At 42.6% G+C, this 16,895-nt stretch overlaps 1 protein-coding gene across 1 annotated transcript in view; it reads left to right on the top strand.

Moving 5' to 3' along the window:
- The window catches only part of lgr6 (leucine-rich repeat containing G protein-coupled receptor 6), a 287,303-nt gene that overhangs the window by 221,400 nt on the left and 49,008 nt on the right, over positions 1 to 16,895 (top strand). The window contains exons 5-6 of the mRNA XM_078242326.1: positions 163 to 378; positions 7,895 to 7,966. Of these exons, the coding sequence (XP_078098452.1) occupies positions 163 to 378; positions 7,895 to 7,966 (288 nt within the window). The remainder of the gene's footprint in view (positions 1 to 162; positions 379 to 7,894; positions 7,967 to 16,895) is intronic.

Genomic DNA, 16,895 nt, shown 5'->3' with positions numbered 1-16,895 from the left:
TGGAGGGCGCAATGGGAAAATTCACCCCTATGGGGGTGAAAATACATTTTCTTAATAAAATATTGATTTGTACATTTAAAGTATATTACTCTTTTTAGTCTTAACTAATTACGCAACAAAACTTCAAAAACATTAGTAATTTAAACTTTATTGTTCTTACAGACGTCTGGATGCAAATCTGATTTCAGACATTCCTCAGAACAGCTTTGAAGGGTTGCAGTCCCTGCGGCATCTTTGGCTTGATGATAATGTGCTGACTAAAATTCCTGTTCGAGCTCTCAACAACTTGCCATCACTGCAGGCAATGACACTAGCTCTCAACAAAATAGCACATATCCCCGACTATGCATTCGTCAACCTATCCAGCCTGGTGGTATTGTAAGTATTGTATGTTTTTTTTTAAATTGTTTTTTAGCAAAACAGTCAAGAAATAAGAACAGAAAATGCTCAAAATATCCAGTAGATTTGGCAGCAACTGGAGAGAAACAAAACAAGACTCAGGGTTTCAGATTGACGACCTTTCTCCAGGTTGTCAACCTGAAATGTTTGCCAGAATTTTACCGGCATGCCCACCCCAATTCCGCTCGCAGAATGGCATTCTCTGTTGGCCTCGGGTGGGATCTCACGAGCCTCAGGCGTGCGAGATGTTAAAATTCCGACAGTTAACTCTCTCTCTCTCGATGCCACCAGACTGGCTGACTATTTCCAACATTTTCTGTTTCTTTATTATATTAGGTTTCCAAAATTTGTCTTTTGGTTTTGTATTAAATCCAAGAATGATAATTAGCTCCAGTGAAAACCATCTCTTTATTTTTAATATGTTCCTCCCAATTTCCTTCCTCTTGTCATTTGTTCATCTCGATAGTGAAAACAACACTGCTGAAAGCCACAATCCAAATGCTTGAGGTGGAATCAGATCAGACAAGTTTTCACTTTGGTCGAAGGTACTTCATCTCCTGGTCAAGATGAAAACAATTCAAATTGTCAGCCCTGAGGCAGACCAAAGGCAGATGCATCTGGACTGAATTACTTTTATATTAGAGCTATCATGCAGCTGAATAATACATTTATAAATTGATGGTTGCTGGTATTGTAAGGGACAATGCTTTCTTTCATCACATCTTAATCAGTTATCAGTTTAACGCTTGCCTCTTAAGTCAGGGATTGTAGTTTCTAATCCTACTCCAGGAGCTGGAGTTTTAGTTCCCAAACAAGGTGCAAATTGGGTCACAAAGTGCTAAACTTCAGTTTTTTTTGCTTGAAAAACAATTTTCCTCCACCCTCCCAACTCCACACCATTCTTGTGTAGCCATTTTGTGGGTCGGGAAGGCGATAGGAATTTTCCCGTCCCGCCCGCCACAGGAATTGTAGCGGGCAGGGGGGCAGACCATGCAGCGATCCATTGACCTCGGGAGGGATTTTCCGGTCTTGGGGCAAGCACAGCCAGAAATTCCTACCCTATGAGTGCAATATGCACATGCCCCACTTCCCAAGTTAGCTCCCCATTTTGAGGGCCACAGGACAATCATATTACCACCTGCACAAAATTTTCATGCACTAGCTTGGATTTTGGAAGCCCTAAAAACATGCACCTCCTTCAAGAGGTCAAGACCACTGGGGCAAGCCTGCGGAGGAATTGAGAGCAATCTGAAAGAGAAGTGTAAAATGTTTAGACACCGGCAAATGGCATTATTAGATGCTGTATTGTAACGGAGATAGGCTTTTAATGCAGTCATAGAATAGAATCATTGAATCCCTACAGCGCAGAAGGAGGCCATTTGGCCCATTCAGCCTGCACCGACAACAATCCCAGCCAGGCCCTATCCCTGTAACCCATGGATTTACCCTGCTAATCTCCCTGACATTAAGGACAATTTATCATGGCCAATCAACCTAACCCGCACATCTTTGGACTGTAGGAGGAAACCGGTGATGCATCATAGGAAATTATCCTGCCAAGATCAGTAAACCCTTCCACTGATCACCATTGTGTAAGTGTTGTCAGGCAATGCAGTATTTTTTTCCATTGGAAAAATGCCGTAATGCTATAAAAAATGTAAAGAAAAAGCATTGTCAGCTTCTGTTGTCATGCTTTGTGCTATGATTTAAATTGACTAACGGCCCTTTTTCTTCAAACAGCTTTTGAAATTTGAAATAAATCTGTGAATCTGCTCCCTTCTATTGGTTGACAGATATCTGCTTTGAAATGGAAGTGGGATGGGACACCATTGTGTTCTGTCAGTTTCAGACAATGTAGTGAGAAAGTTTTGTTATGACAGCTGTAACCATTATTCATGCTTAGCTGGCTTTCAAACGCATCAGATCAGTATGTTATCTATTGATTTTCAGTTGAAACTTTTAAGAGGCTATAATAGCAGAATATGCCTTTGATGTGGTTTCTTGTTTGCTTACAAACCCAATAGAGACTTAAAGAATAACAATTTTATTTGATCTGGATTAGCTTTATTTGCACTGGACTCATTTTTAAAGTATTGGCAATAGTGTGTTTGAGTTCAGGATTTTAGGAGTGGTTTAATTTTATTTCCAATAGTTTGAGATAATTCCCATTGTTAATGCTGGCCCTGAGGACTGTATATGGTGTATACTGGGTGAGTGGCTATGGAGGATACATGTGAGCAAGAAGGGGGCATGGAGGTGGCCTGGGGGATCTGAAGGGGCATAGGGGTTGTGGATGAGCAGCCATGGAGTGGGATGAGGGAACACGGAAATGGCATGGGCAATATGGGGTGGCATGCGTGGCATTGGCAGCTTGAAAGGGCATGGAGCATGAGTAGATGAATAAGGGATGAGATTTGGGAAGGCTTTTAAACAATGTTTGGAAATGAGCCACTACGTTGGAGAACCAAAACACCCACACCTCTCATAAACTCTATCACACTTGCGAAATGTTGTGCGGAGGCAACCGTTGTGTGAAAAGACAAAGTCAGATGTGTATTTCACGAAAGTGCACCTGAGCGCACAGGAATCCTGGGCCCCAGGAAGTGAGTTCATAATCCAGGATAACATTTCAGTGATACTGAAGGAGTACTGCATTGGTGGATGAAACATCCCATGACATTATTTGAAAAAGGTCAAGAATTCACTTAGTGTTCTGGCTATCATTTGTCTCTCAAACAGCATTACTGAAACAGATTATCTGATCATAAATCTAATTATTGTTCGTGAGACCTAACAGTGTAAATTGACTGCCATGTTTCTCCGCGGGCAGATTTAAATGCTTCCCAGGGATGGATTGAGGTGGCTGAGGGGGCCTTACACTCTGGGCACCCTTCCTGGCACCAATCCACCTGCCTTTGAACTCACTGCAATATTACATGTGGTGGGTAAGGCACCAAGTGGCCCACCTACCATTGGGCAATTGGGGCCCCCAAGTGGCCAATTAATGATAGGGGAGGCCAGGACCAAGTTTGAAGCCTGCCAAGTCCCACCACAAGGGCTATAGGTGGGGAGGTGGGGTGTTCCTCATTGACTGCATCCTTGGGCCCTCTCACAAGGTCTGCCCCTCCCCCTAATTTTTCCCTGCATCTCACCTGTGTTTCATTTATATTGCCCTTTCTTGGTGTCAGGATATCCCATAGAGCTTCACAGCCAATGGAGTACTTCAGAAGTGTATCATTATTTTAAGACAGGGGAATGTAACAACCAATTTGCAAATGACAATGCCTGTGGTCATTATAGAATCATAGCATCATTGTTTTATTTTGGTGATGGTGATTGATGGATAAACATTGACCAGAGCAATAGGGAGAATTCCCTTCCCCTTCTTTGAATACTGCCACAGGTTATTTTACATCTTGCTTTAAATGTCTGATTCAAAAGAGACATTTTCAGCAGTGTGGCATCCCCTCAGTATTGCATTGACATTTCAGCCTCAATTATGGGCTCAAGCCACTGCATAGGACTTGAAATCGTGACCTTCTGACTCAGGGGTGAAGATGCTGCAACTGAGCTAAGGCCAGCACATTCCTTTCTCTCTTTCTCAGTCCCACCCTATGGTAGCAATATATTTCCCAGAATAATATGTTTTCTAATAATGAAATGAAGAGAAGGCTTCTTAGAATCTTTAATACATGTAGATGGAAAAAAGTGAATCAAAGGTGTTATTTTTAACAACTCGATTGTTCAAAAAATAATTTATGTGCAAAATGTACAAGGAGCAGCTTGGTGTAATTCAAATTCTCTAACCTAGGAGCAACATTCACTGGAGCTAATAGGTGTTTGATTATGTTAGCTTGCTGAAGCGTTGCAGAAGTATTGTATTAAGAAGAAAGTAGGTTTTCTTTAAGGTTTCCTAATTACTGTGAAATTGTTGCCAGGTCCTTTAATGTTTTGTTGGCATGTAATCTCTTGTGCACAAGAACATCCATCAAAAGCCACTGACTGTTCAGTATGAAGCAAAAGCCACATCTATCTGTTAGAGCTTCAAAGAAGCAAGACTTTGCCATTAGTGTTTAGCTGGTATGTGAATCACCTGGTGTGACTGAGAATGAAATTCGGAATTGTGCAAGCCTGGGGTGGGATTTTCCGGCCGCGCTCACCCCAAGACCGCAAAACCCCGCCCGAGGTCAATGGAGCTTTGCATGGTCCTGTCCCGCCTGCTACGATTCCCGAGGCGGGACAGGAAAATTCCACCCCTGATCATTCTACAACTCTATCCATGCATTTTTTAAACATACTTAAGTCGACAAGGGTGCATGGTGCTCCTGTCAATTTATTTGTGCATGAGTGTAGTGGTTCCCCAGCACATCAATGACCTTTAGTTAACTTAACAGTAAGAGTTCAGATTGATGGTAGGAAAATTTCCCCTGCCCACAGTTTTACTGATATGGGTTTGGGTCATTTCAACCAAGTTCCAGGTCCCATAATATACACGGTGGCACAGTGGTTTGCACTGCTGCCTCATAATGCCAGGGACCTGCATTCAACTCCTGGCTTGGGTCATTGTCTGTGCTGAGTCTGCAGGTTCTCCCTGTGTCTACATGGGTTTCCTCCGGGTGCGCCAGTTTCCTCCCACAGTCCAAAAGATGTGCTGGTTAGGTGTATTGGCCATGCTAAATTCTCCCTCAGTGTACCCGAACAAGCGCCGAGTGTGGCGACTAGGAGATTTTCACAGTAACTTAACTGCAGTGTTAATGTAAGCCTACTTGTGACAATAATAAATAAACTTAAAATGATTCTTTTCCCCTAAATATGGTATTAGTTTCCAATAAATTGGCAGCCCAAGCCACAGAAACTGGGATGAGAAATGGTAAATGCAAAAATTGGTAAAGGAAACATTTGATTCTTCAGATGCATTGAAGTAAAAAAACTTAATTTTGTTATGGATACTTCCATTTCATCTTGGTGTAACTGTGAATAATGACTTGAATGGCTGAGCAAACCAACCTGTTACAATATAATCTTAATGCCTTACTTGTTTAACTCTTTAAAGGGGAAAATAAATGCATTTTCAAAACAAGAATACTTCATTTGCAACAATACAGCTTGATAACTGAGTTACTTACATGACTGGCATTATACACACACTTATACATTGGTGCAGATAATTCTTTAATCTGTATAGTATATATATTTTTTATTGACTAGTCCCAAGTAGGCTTACATTAACACTGCAATTAAGTTACTGTGAAAATCCCCCAGTCGCCACACTCCACCACCTGTTCAGGTACATTGAGGGAGAATTTAACATGGCCAATGCACCTAAACAGCATGTCTTTTGGACTGTGGGAGGAAACCGGAGCACCCAGAGAAAACATGCGCAGACATGAGGAGAACATGCAGACTCCACACAGTGACCCAAGCTGGGAATTGAACCCGGATCTCTGGCGCTGTGAGACAGCAGTGCTAACCACTGTGCCACTGAACACATGCATCGTTATATGGAATCAATATGAGTTAGCTTCAACCTGCAACATTACTATAAATGGATGCTAGATGGTAATTGTTTGCAAACCCCATTCTTCTCTTCTTCAGCTAGATTCACCTGGGGTCCAAATAGTTTCCTTCTGCTGGAGTGATGCCAGGGGTTTGAGAGGTGTTGGGGCAAGGGAGGCAAGGTGAACTGAGTACAGGTGTTGCTATGTCCTAAAGCAAACAAAAGTGCTCTCACTGTCCACGTAAAGCTTATCTGCTTTGAATAATGTCACTTCATGTGACTTCATGAGGTACAGGCTTAGTCGTGAATAATTCAAATGGCATTTCTCTCGCGATTTGCTGCTTTTAATTACCAAAATGGAACTCATCATTAATTGGCTTAATTTTGGAGAGTAATCTTAAGAGAATTCTGTGTCTGACTGCAATAAAATGGAAGTTTCAGCAAGATGCTGGCAAAATACCAGGCTTTAATCAAAAGCCAGCAACAGGATTTCCTTGACTACACTCCATCACATAGATTGACACTCATTTGAGAGTTGCATTCATTTTTAATCCAGAATTTCAGGGGAAAGCTACCGTGTGTATTCTAGTAGAGCCTTTCATGTTGTCTCTTCTGTTCTTTTCTCGAGCTTCTACATTAAATCTCAATAAAGCCTTTGTCTAATCTCTTTGTCATTGCAAAAGGCAATTCGCTCATTGTAATGTCAGGACTTCGAATTTCCCATTACGTACATCATTCAGATTGACTTGGAATTAATTTGCCCACATTCTCCACTTTGATTTTGGCACAGTGGTTAGCTGGGGGCAGGGGGCAGTGCCAGAGGGGCTTCCTTTGGGGAGGTCCATGGGAGTGATGGGGTTCCATGTGTTCGTGCTGGGTTTCCCTTCTGCATTGAGGGGTGGTACCCCATATCCATGGGGGTGAATTTTTGTTTTTATTTTTACTTCTGTTAGATCATGGCCTCTTTTTTAAAGGGTACCCTGATCTTTAAAAGGTTGATGTTGCTGCTGGGTGGGCTTCCCGCCAGCGTGAAGGTGTGGGACCCGCCTCCAGAATTTTTTCTTCAGAAGTGTTTAAAAACTCAGCAGAAAAATTCAACAGCGTCGCCAGCAGGCTGCAACATCCACTTTTACCACCTGAGACAATACTTAAAAAATTTCTCCAGCTCTCCTGCGGCGATTTTTCCCACAGCAGCAGCAATTCGCCATCAGCCTCCAGCGGGATCTTCCTGTCCCACCGAAGTCAATGGCAATTTTATGTTCCTTCCCTGACGGCAGAGGTCAATTTTAGCAGGATCGAGTGATCCCACTGGTGGGAGGTCTGGAGAATCCTGCCCTCTGTTGCATATGTTCAGTCATGAGAGGGCTAGCAGTTGTTTCCATTGGTAATTCTAATTGACGTTCAACAAACATGGTTAGGGATAGCAGTTCATAGAACCATACAGTGCAGAAGAGGCCCTTTGGCCCATCGAGTCTGCAAGAAACACCTGACTTCCCACCTAATCCCATTTACCAGCACTTAGCCCATAGCCTTGAATGTTATGATGTTCCAAGTGTTCATCCAGGTACGTTTTAAAGGATGTGAGGCGACCCACATCTATCGCCCTCCCCAGCAGCGCATTCCAGACCGTCGCCACCGTCTGGGTAAAAAAGCTTTTCTTCACATTCCCCTCTAAACCTCCTGCCCCTCACCTTGATCCTATGTCCCCTCGTGACTGACCCTTCAACTAAGAGGAACAGCTTCTCCCTATCCACTCTGTCCATTTTCCTCATGTTACTCAATAACTGACAAACATAATCTTTAAAGATGCAAGCAGCACAGTATTTGTGAAGAGACCTTTCCATATTTTCTTGTGTTTTCTTCAGTTTTGCTTGTTTGAATAGGATTGTGCTAGTTTATTTTTGATTGTGCTTCCTGTTTGACTTGCTATGAACTTAACTTTTTCAGTCTATCCCCTGAATAGCTCGATCTTAAATGAAATACAAATGTCATCCACAGGCACCTCCATAACAACAATATTCAGTCTCTTGGAAGGAATTGCTTTGATGGACTCCACAGCTTGGAAACACTGTGAGTAACCTTCTGGCTGTTGCTGATGATTAGACCTGATTAATAAGGTTAAAGTTTGTAAAACCTAGTCCGAAAGCAGCTGGGGGAAAAAAAACTGAAGCAGCAGCAACCGTCAACACCACAACCGACAAAGAATGACAGTTGCAAAATTTTACCATCACATCAGGAAGGACTGAATAAGACCTGAATAAGGACAGGATAAGACTGAATGTGTGATTGTATTATCATGAATCTTGTTAAGCACAGAAGTCTTAATTTAGCTTGCCCTTTTATCTGATGCATCTTTATCAGGCGATCATCCTATTTTAAATGCACTCACAAGAGTTTTAAGCAAACATTATTAGCCCCGGTGCAATGATATTGGCCGGAATTCTCTGATTTCACCAGTGGCTGGGATTATCCGGTCCCGCTGTTGTGAGTGGAGATTTAATACAGATAGGAAATATACAATAAATGGCAGAACCTTTAAGAGTATTGATAGGCAGAGGGATCTGGGTGTACAGATACACAGGTCACTGAAAGTGGCAACGCAGGTGGAGAAGGTTGTCAGGAAGTCATACAGCATGCTTGCCTTCATCAGCCGGGGTATTGAGTTTAAAAATTGGCGAGTCATTTTGCAGCTTTAAGAACCTTAGTTAGGCTGCACTTGGAATATACTGTTCAATTCTAGTCGCCACACTACCAGAAGGATGTGGAGGCTTTGGAGAGGGTACAGAAAAGATTTACCAGGATATTGCCTGGTATAGAGGGCATTAGCTATGAGGAGAAGTTGGAGAAACTCAGTTTGTTCTCACTGGAACGACGGAGGTTGAGGGGCGACCTGATAGAAGTCTACAAGATTATGAAGGGCATGGACAGAGTGGATAGTCAGAAGCTTTTTCCCAGGGTGGAAGAGTCAATTACTAGGGGGCATAGGTTTAAGGTGCGAGGGGCAAGGTTTAAAGGAGATGTGCGAGGCAAGTTTTTTACTCGGAGGGTGGTGAGTGCCTGGAACTCGCTGCCGGGGGAGGTAGTGGAAGCAGACACAATAGTGACTTTTAAGGGGCATCTGGACAAATACATGAATAGGATGGGAATGGAGGGAAAGGTTTGGGGTTTTAGTTCAGTCGGGCAGCATGGTCGGTGCAGGCTTGAAGGATCGAAGGGCCTGTTCCTGTCATTTTCTTTGTTCTTTATTTGGCTGAGCGCCAAATTCTCCATTCTTGCTAACAGCAGCAGTGGGGTGTGTGAGACCGGAGACTCCCGGTCATTATTTAGTGTATTTTACCTACAAAGGAAGAGCATCTTCTCTATATCCCGTGTTGTAAATCTCTCTGACCAATCAGGAGGGCCATTTTGTAAAGTTTTTGAGGGCTACCTGGAATGTGCTTTTCTTAAACTGGAAGCTTTCTGTTTCCATGGTGACCTTCAAATTTCAAATTCGATTTGAATGCACACCCTGAGAGGACAATTTTAATTTTTTTAAATGCCATAATTTTAGTTATTCCCCTCCGTTATGTTTTAATTTTGCCCCATGTGATTTGGCCAATTAGTTATTGCTTTGCACTTCTAAAGAGTAAGTGGAAGTTTCCAGAAGACACATCCGAAATGCTGATAAACCAGCATTGTAAACCACCCCAAAATGCAGCAGCAATTTAGGTCAGCAATGGCGGAAGGGCAGATATTCTTCTCAGTTATGCAAACAGAAATGCAAGGTAAAAATATTTTTACTTATTTTGCTATTTGTAATGTTCTTTGCTTCACATTATTATATATGAGTTTGAATTCTAGTGGTGTAGAGGAAATAATGTCAGCTTCTCAATTTGATAAGATTTGATTTATTATTGGCACATGTATTAGTATACAGTGAAAAGAATTGTTTCTTACACGCTTTACAGACAAAGCATACCGTTCATAGAGAAGGAAATGAGAGAGTGCAGAATTTATTGTTACAGTCATAGCTGGGGTGTAGAGAAAGATTGATTTATCAATCAACGTAAACGTAACTTTGAATTTTAACTAAATATGAAGATCTTTATAAAACATACAATAGACAATAAGGTATTTTGGAAGTTTTCACCTGTGTTTAAAGAGCGTAGAGGTTGTAGGGGTTAGACAGCATTTTTAATGCCTTATTCCTCATTAAAACTGTTGGAGGAGGTTACTTCATTAGAAGCGGTCCAAGGGGCATTAATTTGTGCTTAGATTTTAAGAAAACATTTGATAAAGTTCCACATGCGAAAGACATTTGACATTCATTAAAATAAGCTGTCTGGTTTGAAAATTGTCTTCATAGTAGTAAGCAGAAGGTGATGACAAATGGACTGACTAAGATGTCTAGTTGAGCCACGTAGGATTTCCCTACGGTTTACATTATCCACAAATGATATGAAGGTCTGTATTTTCAGTGCCATTATTACATTTTTTTTTGATGGCACCAAGTTATGTAGCAAGGTGTTAACAGATTTGTTGATAGCATTCAAAAGGATCTGAACTGCATGAAGGGCTGAGGAATAGGGAATGGATTCTTTTGTAGAAGATTTACTGTAATGTACATCAGTCGATGAAACGTACAAGTACTTCATCATTACGAAGCTGTTATCAATAGGGCTAATTGAGATTTGGGATGCATGTCAAGGACTTTTGATTCGAACATTGTGTATTTTGGATGCCTTTACTTCAAAGAGACATTGATGCATTGAATAAGGTTCTGAACAGACATTAAGTTATGAATAGATACTCACAAAATTGATTGTGTTTTCATTGGAGAAGACTAAGAAGGGACATGATCCAGATCTTTAAAATGCTGAAAGGCACAAGTAATGTTTATTTAATTTGAACTTTGAATGAAGAAATAACTTCAAATAGTGCTGAAGAAAATGAAATTCCTCTTTCGCAAATGAAAATAGATAAGTGGAATAGATTTGCAACAAAAAACAGTGAATTGTGGTGTTGATTAATTCCTTTTTAAGAACTCGGCACATATTGGTTACACATTGGTCTTTCATCTTTGGAGTCTGGGTAAAAACCCAACTCATTGGATAAAAGTCTCCTGTGCTTGCTGTCTTTTAAGTTTTTGATTCATTCATACGATGTAGGCAATGGGCGGCATGGTGGCACAATGGTTAGCACTGCTGCCTCACACTGCCAGGAATCCGAGTTCAATTCCCAACTTGGGTCACTGTCTGTGTGGAGTTTGCACGTTCTCCCCGTGTCTGCGTGGGTTTCCTTTGGGTGCTCCGGGTTCCTCCCACAGTCTGATAGCCATGCTGGTTAGGTGCACTGGACATGCTAAATTCTCCCTTAGTCTACCTGAACAGGTGCCAGAATGTGGCGACTAGGGGATTTTCACAGTAACTTCATTGCAGTGTTAATGTAAGCGTACTTGTGACTAATCAATAAACTTTAACCTTTATGCTGGCAAGGCCAGCATTTACTGTCGAACATTCTCCTGATCGCCACTTGGTTATCCCTCCTCATCACCTCTCCCTTCACCCTGTCCGATTGCTGTTTCAACCCAATTCCAGATTACTGCTTCGACTCCTGTTCCTGGTTATTCTTCTTGGTCACAATAATAGGAAGGCAGATTATTATTTAAATAGATGCAAATTGAGTGAAGTAGATACTCAGCGAGATCTTTGTGTCCTTGTGCATCAGTCGCTGAAAGTAAACTAAAACTTTGTAAACTAAAAGGTAGGACCTTAAAGGTAGTCATCTCAGGATTGCTACCAATGCCACATGCTAGTCAGAGTAGGAATGTCAGGGTAGCTAAGATGAATACATGGCTTGAGGGATGGCACAAGAGGGAGGGATTCAAATTCCTGGGACATTGGAACCAGTTCTGGGGGAGGTGGGCCCAGTACAAATCGAGTGGTCTGCACCTGGGTAGGACTGGAACCAATGTCCTCGGGGAAGTGTTTGCTAGTGCTGTTGGGGAGAGTTTAAACTAATGTTGCAGGGGGATGGGAACCGATGCAGAAAGTCAGAGGGAAGTAAAGTGGGGACAGAAACAAAAGACAATAAGGGGAAAAGTTGAAGGCAGAGAAACCAAAGATAAAAATCAAAAAGGGCCACAGTACAGAGTACAGAGACTGTGGAGAACTCAATGAATGGGTCTGGGAAGGCTATGAGACATAAAACACAGGAAGAGTGTACAAAACATGACAGGAAAGATGGTCTAAGGTGTGTTTGCTTTCACGCAAGGAGTCTGAGAGGTAAGGTGGATAAACTTAAATCTTGGATTACTACATGGAATTATGATGTTGTGGCAATTACAAAGACTTGGATGAAAGAAGGGCAGGACTGGCAGCTTAGCATTCCAGGATTTAGATGCTACAGGGGAGAAAGAGAGGGTGACAAAAAACTGAGGGTGTTGCATTACTGATTCGGGAGAATGTCACAGCTATACAGAGGGAGGACACTTTGGTGGGATCGAGCAGTGAGACCATTTGGGTAGAACTCAGGAACAGGAGCGATGTAATCACACTTTTGGGGTTGTACTACAAACCTCCCAACAGCCAGCGTGAAGTGGAAGAGATGATATGTCAGCAGATTATGGGAAGATGTAAAAACAACAGGGTTGTTGTGATGGGCGATTTTAACTTCCCCAACATAGGCTGAGATTCCTTTAGTGCCAGGGGCTTGGATGGGGCAGAATTTGTTCAGTATGTCCAAGAATGATTCTTGAGGCAACATGTAGATAGTCTAACTCAGGAAGGGGCTATTTTAGACCTGGTTCTGGGAAATGGACAGGCGATTGAAGTCTCAGTGGGGGACTATTTTGGGAACAGTGACCACGATTCTATAAGTTTCAAGATACTTGTAGAAAAGGATAGAAGTAGTCCCAGAGTAAAAGCACTAAACTGGGGGAAGGCTAACTATGACAGATTAGGCCGGAGCAAGAGAATGTAGACTAGGTGTGGCTGTTTGAAATCCACATCCGATATGTGGGAGTCTTTTAAAAGTCAATTGTTAACAATTCAGGACAAGTATTCAGGACAAAAATGAAGGATAAAGATAGTAAGGTTCAGGAATCCTAGATGACAAGAGAGATTGTGGGCTTAGTGAAAAAGAAGACGGAGGCATACATAAATTTCAGGAAATTGAAAACAGATAAGGCTCTTGAGGAATGCAAAGATAGCCGGAAAGAGCTTAAACAGGGACTTCGGAGGGCAAAAGAGTACCAAGAAATGTCCTTGGCATGAAGGAATAAGGAGAATCCCAAGACTGTTTATGTGTATATAAGGAGGAAGAGGGTAGCTTAGGAAAGGGTAGGTCCACTCAAGGACAGTGAAGGGAATTTGTGTGTGGAGCCAGATGAGGTGGGTGAGGTCCTTAACGAGTACTTTGTATCAGTATTCACTAAGGAGAAGGATGTGGTGGATGGTGAGTGTAGAAAGGAGGATTCTAGGAGGTATTGGAGGTTTTGAAAAACATTAAGGTGGATAAGTCCTCAGGGCCAGATAGGGTCTATCCCAGAATACTGACAAAGGTGGGGGAAGAAATTGCTACGGCCTTGGCCAAAATCTTTGTATCCTCTTTAGCCACGGGCGAGGTGCCAGAGGCACTGCAGCAACATGCCTGGGACCAAGTGCCAAAACATGAAGACCAGGTAAATGACAGGGCTTCTGGGGAGGAAAGGGGACTCCCGGGTAGTGGTGGGGGGATTATTGGAATATTGAAGGATATGCTGGGGAGGAGAGGTCCAGAGGTGTCTAGTCCTTGGAGGGAAGGCACCCCAATCCGAAGGGGGCTTCTGATGGAAGTACGCTCCCCACCATCCTGTCCAAGGTTCAGGATTTTATTTTATTTTATCCCCCCCCCCCCGCTGATCTATACCACACCCGGCAGCCTCAAAATTGAGGCTGGATGGGAAAGGCCCTTTAAAGCCTTAATTGGGGTAAGGGCAGGCTTCCTGTCTGAGGCCTAGCCCACCCTATTGTAAAATTGCTTCCAGGTCGGGGTGCACGAGATCCTGGAGGGAATCCCACCCATGCAATTTTATGCCCTTTAAGCATCCAAAGTCCCAAACATCAGGTGACCTGTGGCAACCATCTTAAGTCAAAGTCTTTGATTTAACTGCCATTTTAGAAAAGTTCTATACGTGAGTCCAACAGATCAAATTGAAATTTGGGCTGGATTCTCCGACCTCGTCCACAGCTGGGATTCTCCAGTAACGCTGCTGTGAATGGAGATTTGGCTGAGCGCCAAATTCTCCATTCGCACTGGAAGCGATGGCGGAGCACACGACATCAGAGAATTCCAGCCTTAATATTTGGCACCAACCCACCTCTGCGCCACTATGCATCAATAAAGCTGTATTGCTTCTACCTCCACAACAGTGCTTACTCCCCAAACCTCTGAGTTCCTTAAGCCATCCAAATATTTGCAACCTGTCCTGCAATAATATCCTTATCCTCTATTACATGTCCTTCTATAGCTGTGGAATTCATTTCGAGGATTAGTCGCTGAGGCAGAAACTATATCAAGCATTCAAGATTAGATTAGATACCTAGACAAAGCAAAACGAGTTAAAGCGATATGGGAACAGGGTGGGTAAATGTGATTAGAACTATTTGCTCACATGGAGGGTAAACACTGAAAAAACTGATTGGGCCAAATGGTCTGATTCTACTTTATAACTTCCATATATTTCCATTTAAGTCCAAATTACTTGTCCTTGCTGACCTCCACTGGCATCCCATCTCCTAAGGCATTGAATTGAAAATCATTACACTCGGTTACAAATCCTTTTGTGGTCTTGCCCTGGCCGGTATCTACAACCACCTCGAACCTGGTGTCCGAGCCTTCATCCTGTGCTACTCTGGTTCCAATCTCTTTGTCAGGGTGCTCTGCATTTTGTAGCAATGAATCCACCCTCAGGAACTCCCCCTTAAACCTCTTTGCTACACAGTTCCCTTCTCTCCTTGATTTGGAAGCGACTATCTTTTCCAAGAGTCTGTTGCGCATGTCCACTCTGCATTAAGGGGCAAGAACATTTCACCTCCAACTTTGCAGAGGGACCTTGTGAACCTCAACATTTTCCCAACATTTTTCTCAACATTCTTTCAACATTTTGCTTATTGTCCAAATTGAATTGACTGGTGCCTTTTGTTATTTTGAAGACTTGTATCACATAAGTCTCCTCTCAACCTTCACCATTGCAGAGAAGTTAGGTTACTTGACTCTTTCTTCGTAAGTTAGACACTTGAAGCCTGGAATCATCCTGATCATTTTCTCTGAAATGCTTCTTGATGTGTTCACATATCTTTCTTGCAATTGGGTGACAAAAGTTGCACACATGGATCATAGAATCCCTACAGTGCATGAGGAGATCATTCGGCCCATCAAGCCTAGGCTGACAACAATCCCACCCAGGCCCTATCCCCGTAACCTCACACACTTACCCTGCTCATCCCCCTTACATTAAGGGGCAATTTAGCATGGCCAATTAACCTAACCCATACATCTTTGGACAGAGGGAGGAAAGCGGAGCACCTGGAGGAAACCCATGCAGACACGTGGAGAACATGCAGACTATGCCACCATGCCGCCCAATAAACATCATTTAATTCTGCTCCCATTCCCTGCTCCTCTACCCACAAGACATGTGGTGCATGCAAAATTGGGGGAGGGATCGCTGGGGACAGACCTCCCATCACCTTCCCAGTTCCACACTGATTTAAATCAAAGGCAGGGAAGAGTGAGGATGACCTTTTTGTCCAGAGAACAATCAAAATCCTTAAGTGACTAATTAATAGCCCCTTGTGGGCATTTCTTTTTGCAAAAATATAGTTTATTCGTAAAATATCTGAAAGAACATTACAAATATTTCAAAATGGCGATCACACAAAGTGCAACATCCAGATTCTCTACACACATCATATTGCACTCTGAGGTACTTCAATATAGTCAAAGAGATGTTACAGATTTTTTTCAAAAATAGACTTTATTCATATATAATCTGAAGAATATTACAAAAACCATTCCAATCATTACAACAGTAAAGTGCAATCATATTTACATTTTCCCTGAGTTCAAAATGTACGCTGTTTTCAGTCTAAGAACATTACATGTATTTCAATATAAATCCAAAGTTCTTTATCAAACTATGTATATTGGTTAAATTGCACTTTGTGGTGCTTTAATAGAGTTAGAGATTATCTACAGTCCGAGGGGTTTTCCCCATTACTTGTCCCTCGGTCTACATTGGCTGAAAGGCCTCACACAGTGGCCTTTCCCCCATTGTGCCTTGGCGACGGCTGCCCCAAGCTTGAGTGCATCCCTCAGCACATAGTCCTGGACCTTGATATGTGCCCGTTTGCAAGACTTGGTTGAGGGCAAAGAAATGTTACAGACATTTCAAAATGGTCATTACAAATGGTGCAAAGGGCTCATCCTGCTGCCGCTGATATTCTACCAGCAATGTGGAGTCCGTACACATCATTGGGAACCTGGCCAATAAAGTTGGCAGCCTCCTGACCGGGCGCCCTGTGGCCCACAAAGGGCTTTCCTTGGTGGCATGGGCCAACCCTGTTCAAAGAACAGCACCGCTAATAACCTCCACATGTTATAACTTCTCTGAGACTGCCAATGATGCAGGCTTTTGATGGTAATGGGCACAGATGAGTCACTGCCTTTCCCCTTCCCCTATTTGATTTAATGGTGATAAAAACAAAGTCTATACCAAATTTCCAGTATCAACTTCCGGAAGACAAGATGTCCTGCTGAGAGTGCAGTAAGACAATTACTCTTTCATTCAAGAAATCTATTTTTGCGTACTTAATAAGTCAGTATCATGGAATCGCTACAGTGCAGAAGGAGGCCATTTGACCCATTGAGTCTGCACCAACTACAATCTCATCCAGGCCCTTTCCCGCAACCCCACATATTTACCCCGCTAATCTCCCTGACACTAGGGCCAATGCAGCATGGCCAATCAGCCTAACCC

Source organism: Mustelus asterias, chromosome 25 (genome assembly GCF_964213995.1).
Source record: "Mustelus asterias chromosome 25, sMusAst1.hap1.1, whole genome shotgun sequence".
In the NCBI taxonomy this organism is placed as follows: domain Eukaryota; kingdom Metazoa; phylum Chordata; class Chondrichthyes; order Carcharhiniformes; family Triakidae; genus Mustelus; species Mustelus asterias.
Note: the sequence above shows the minus strand (reverse complement) of the source record. Positions and strands in the feature narration are given on the sequence as shown.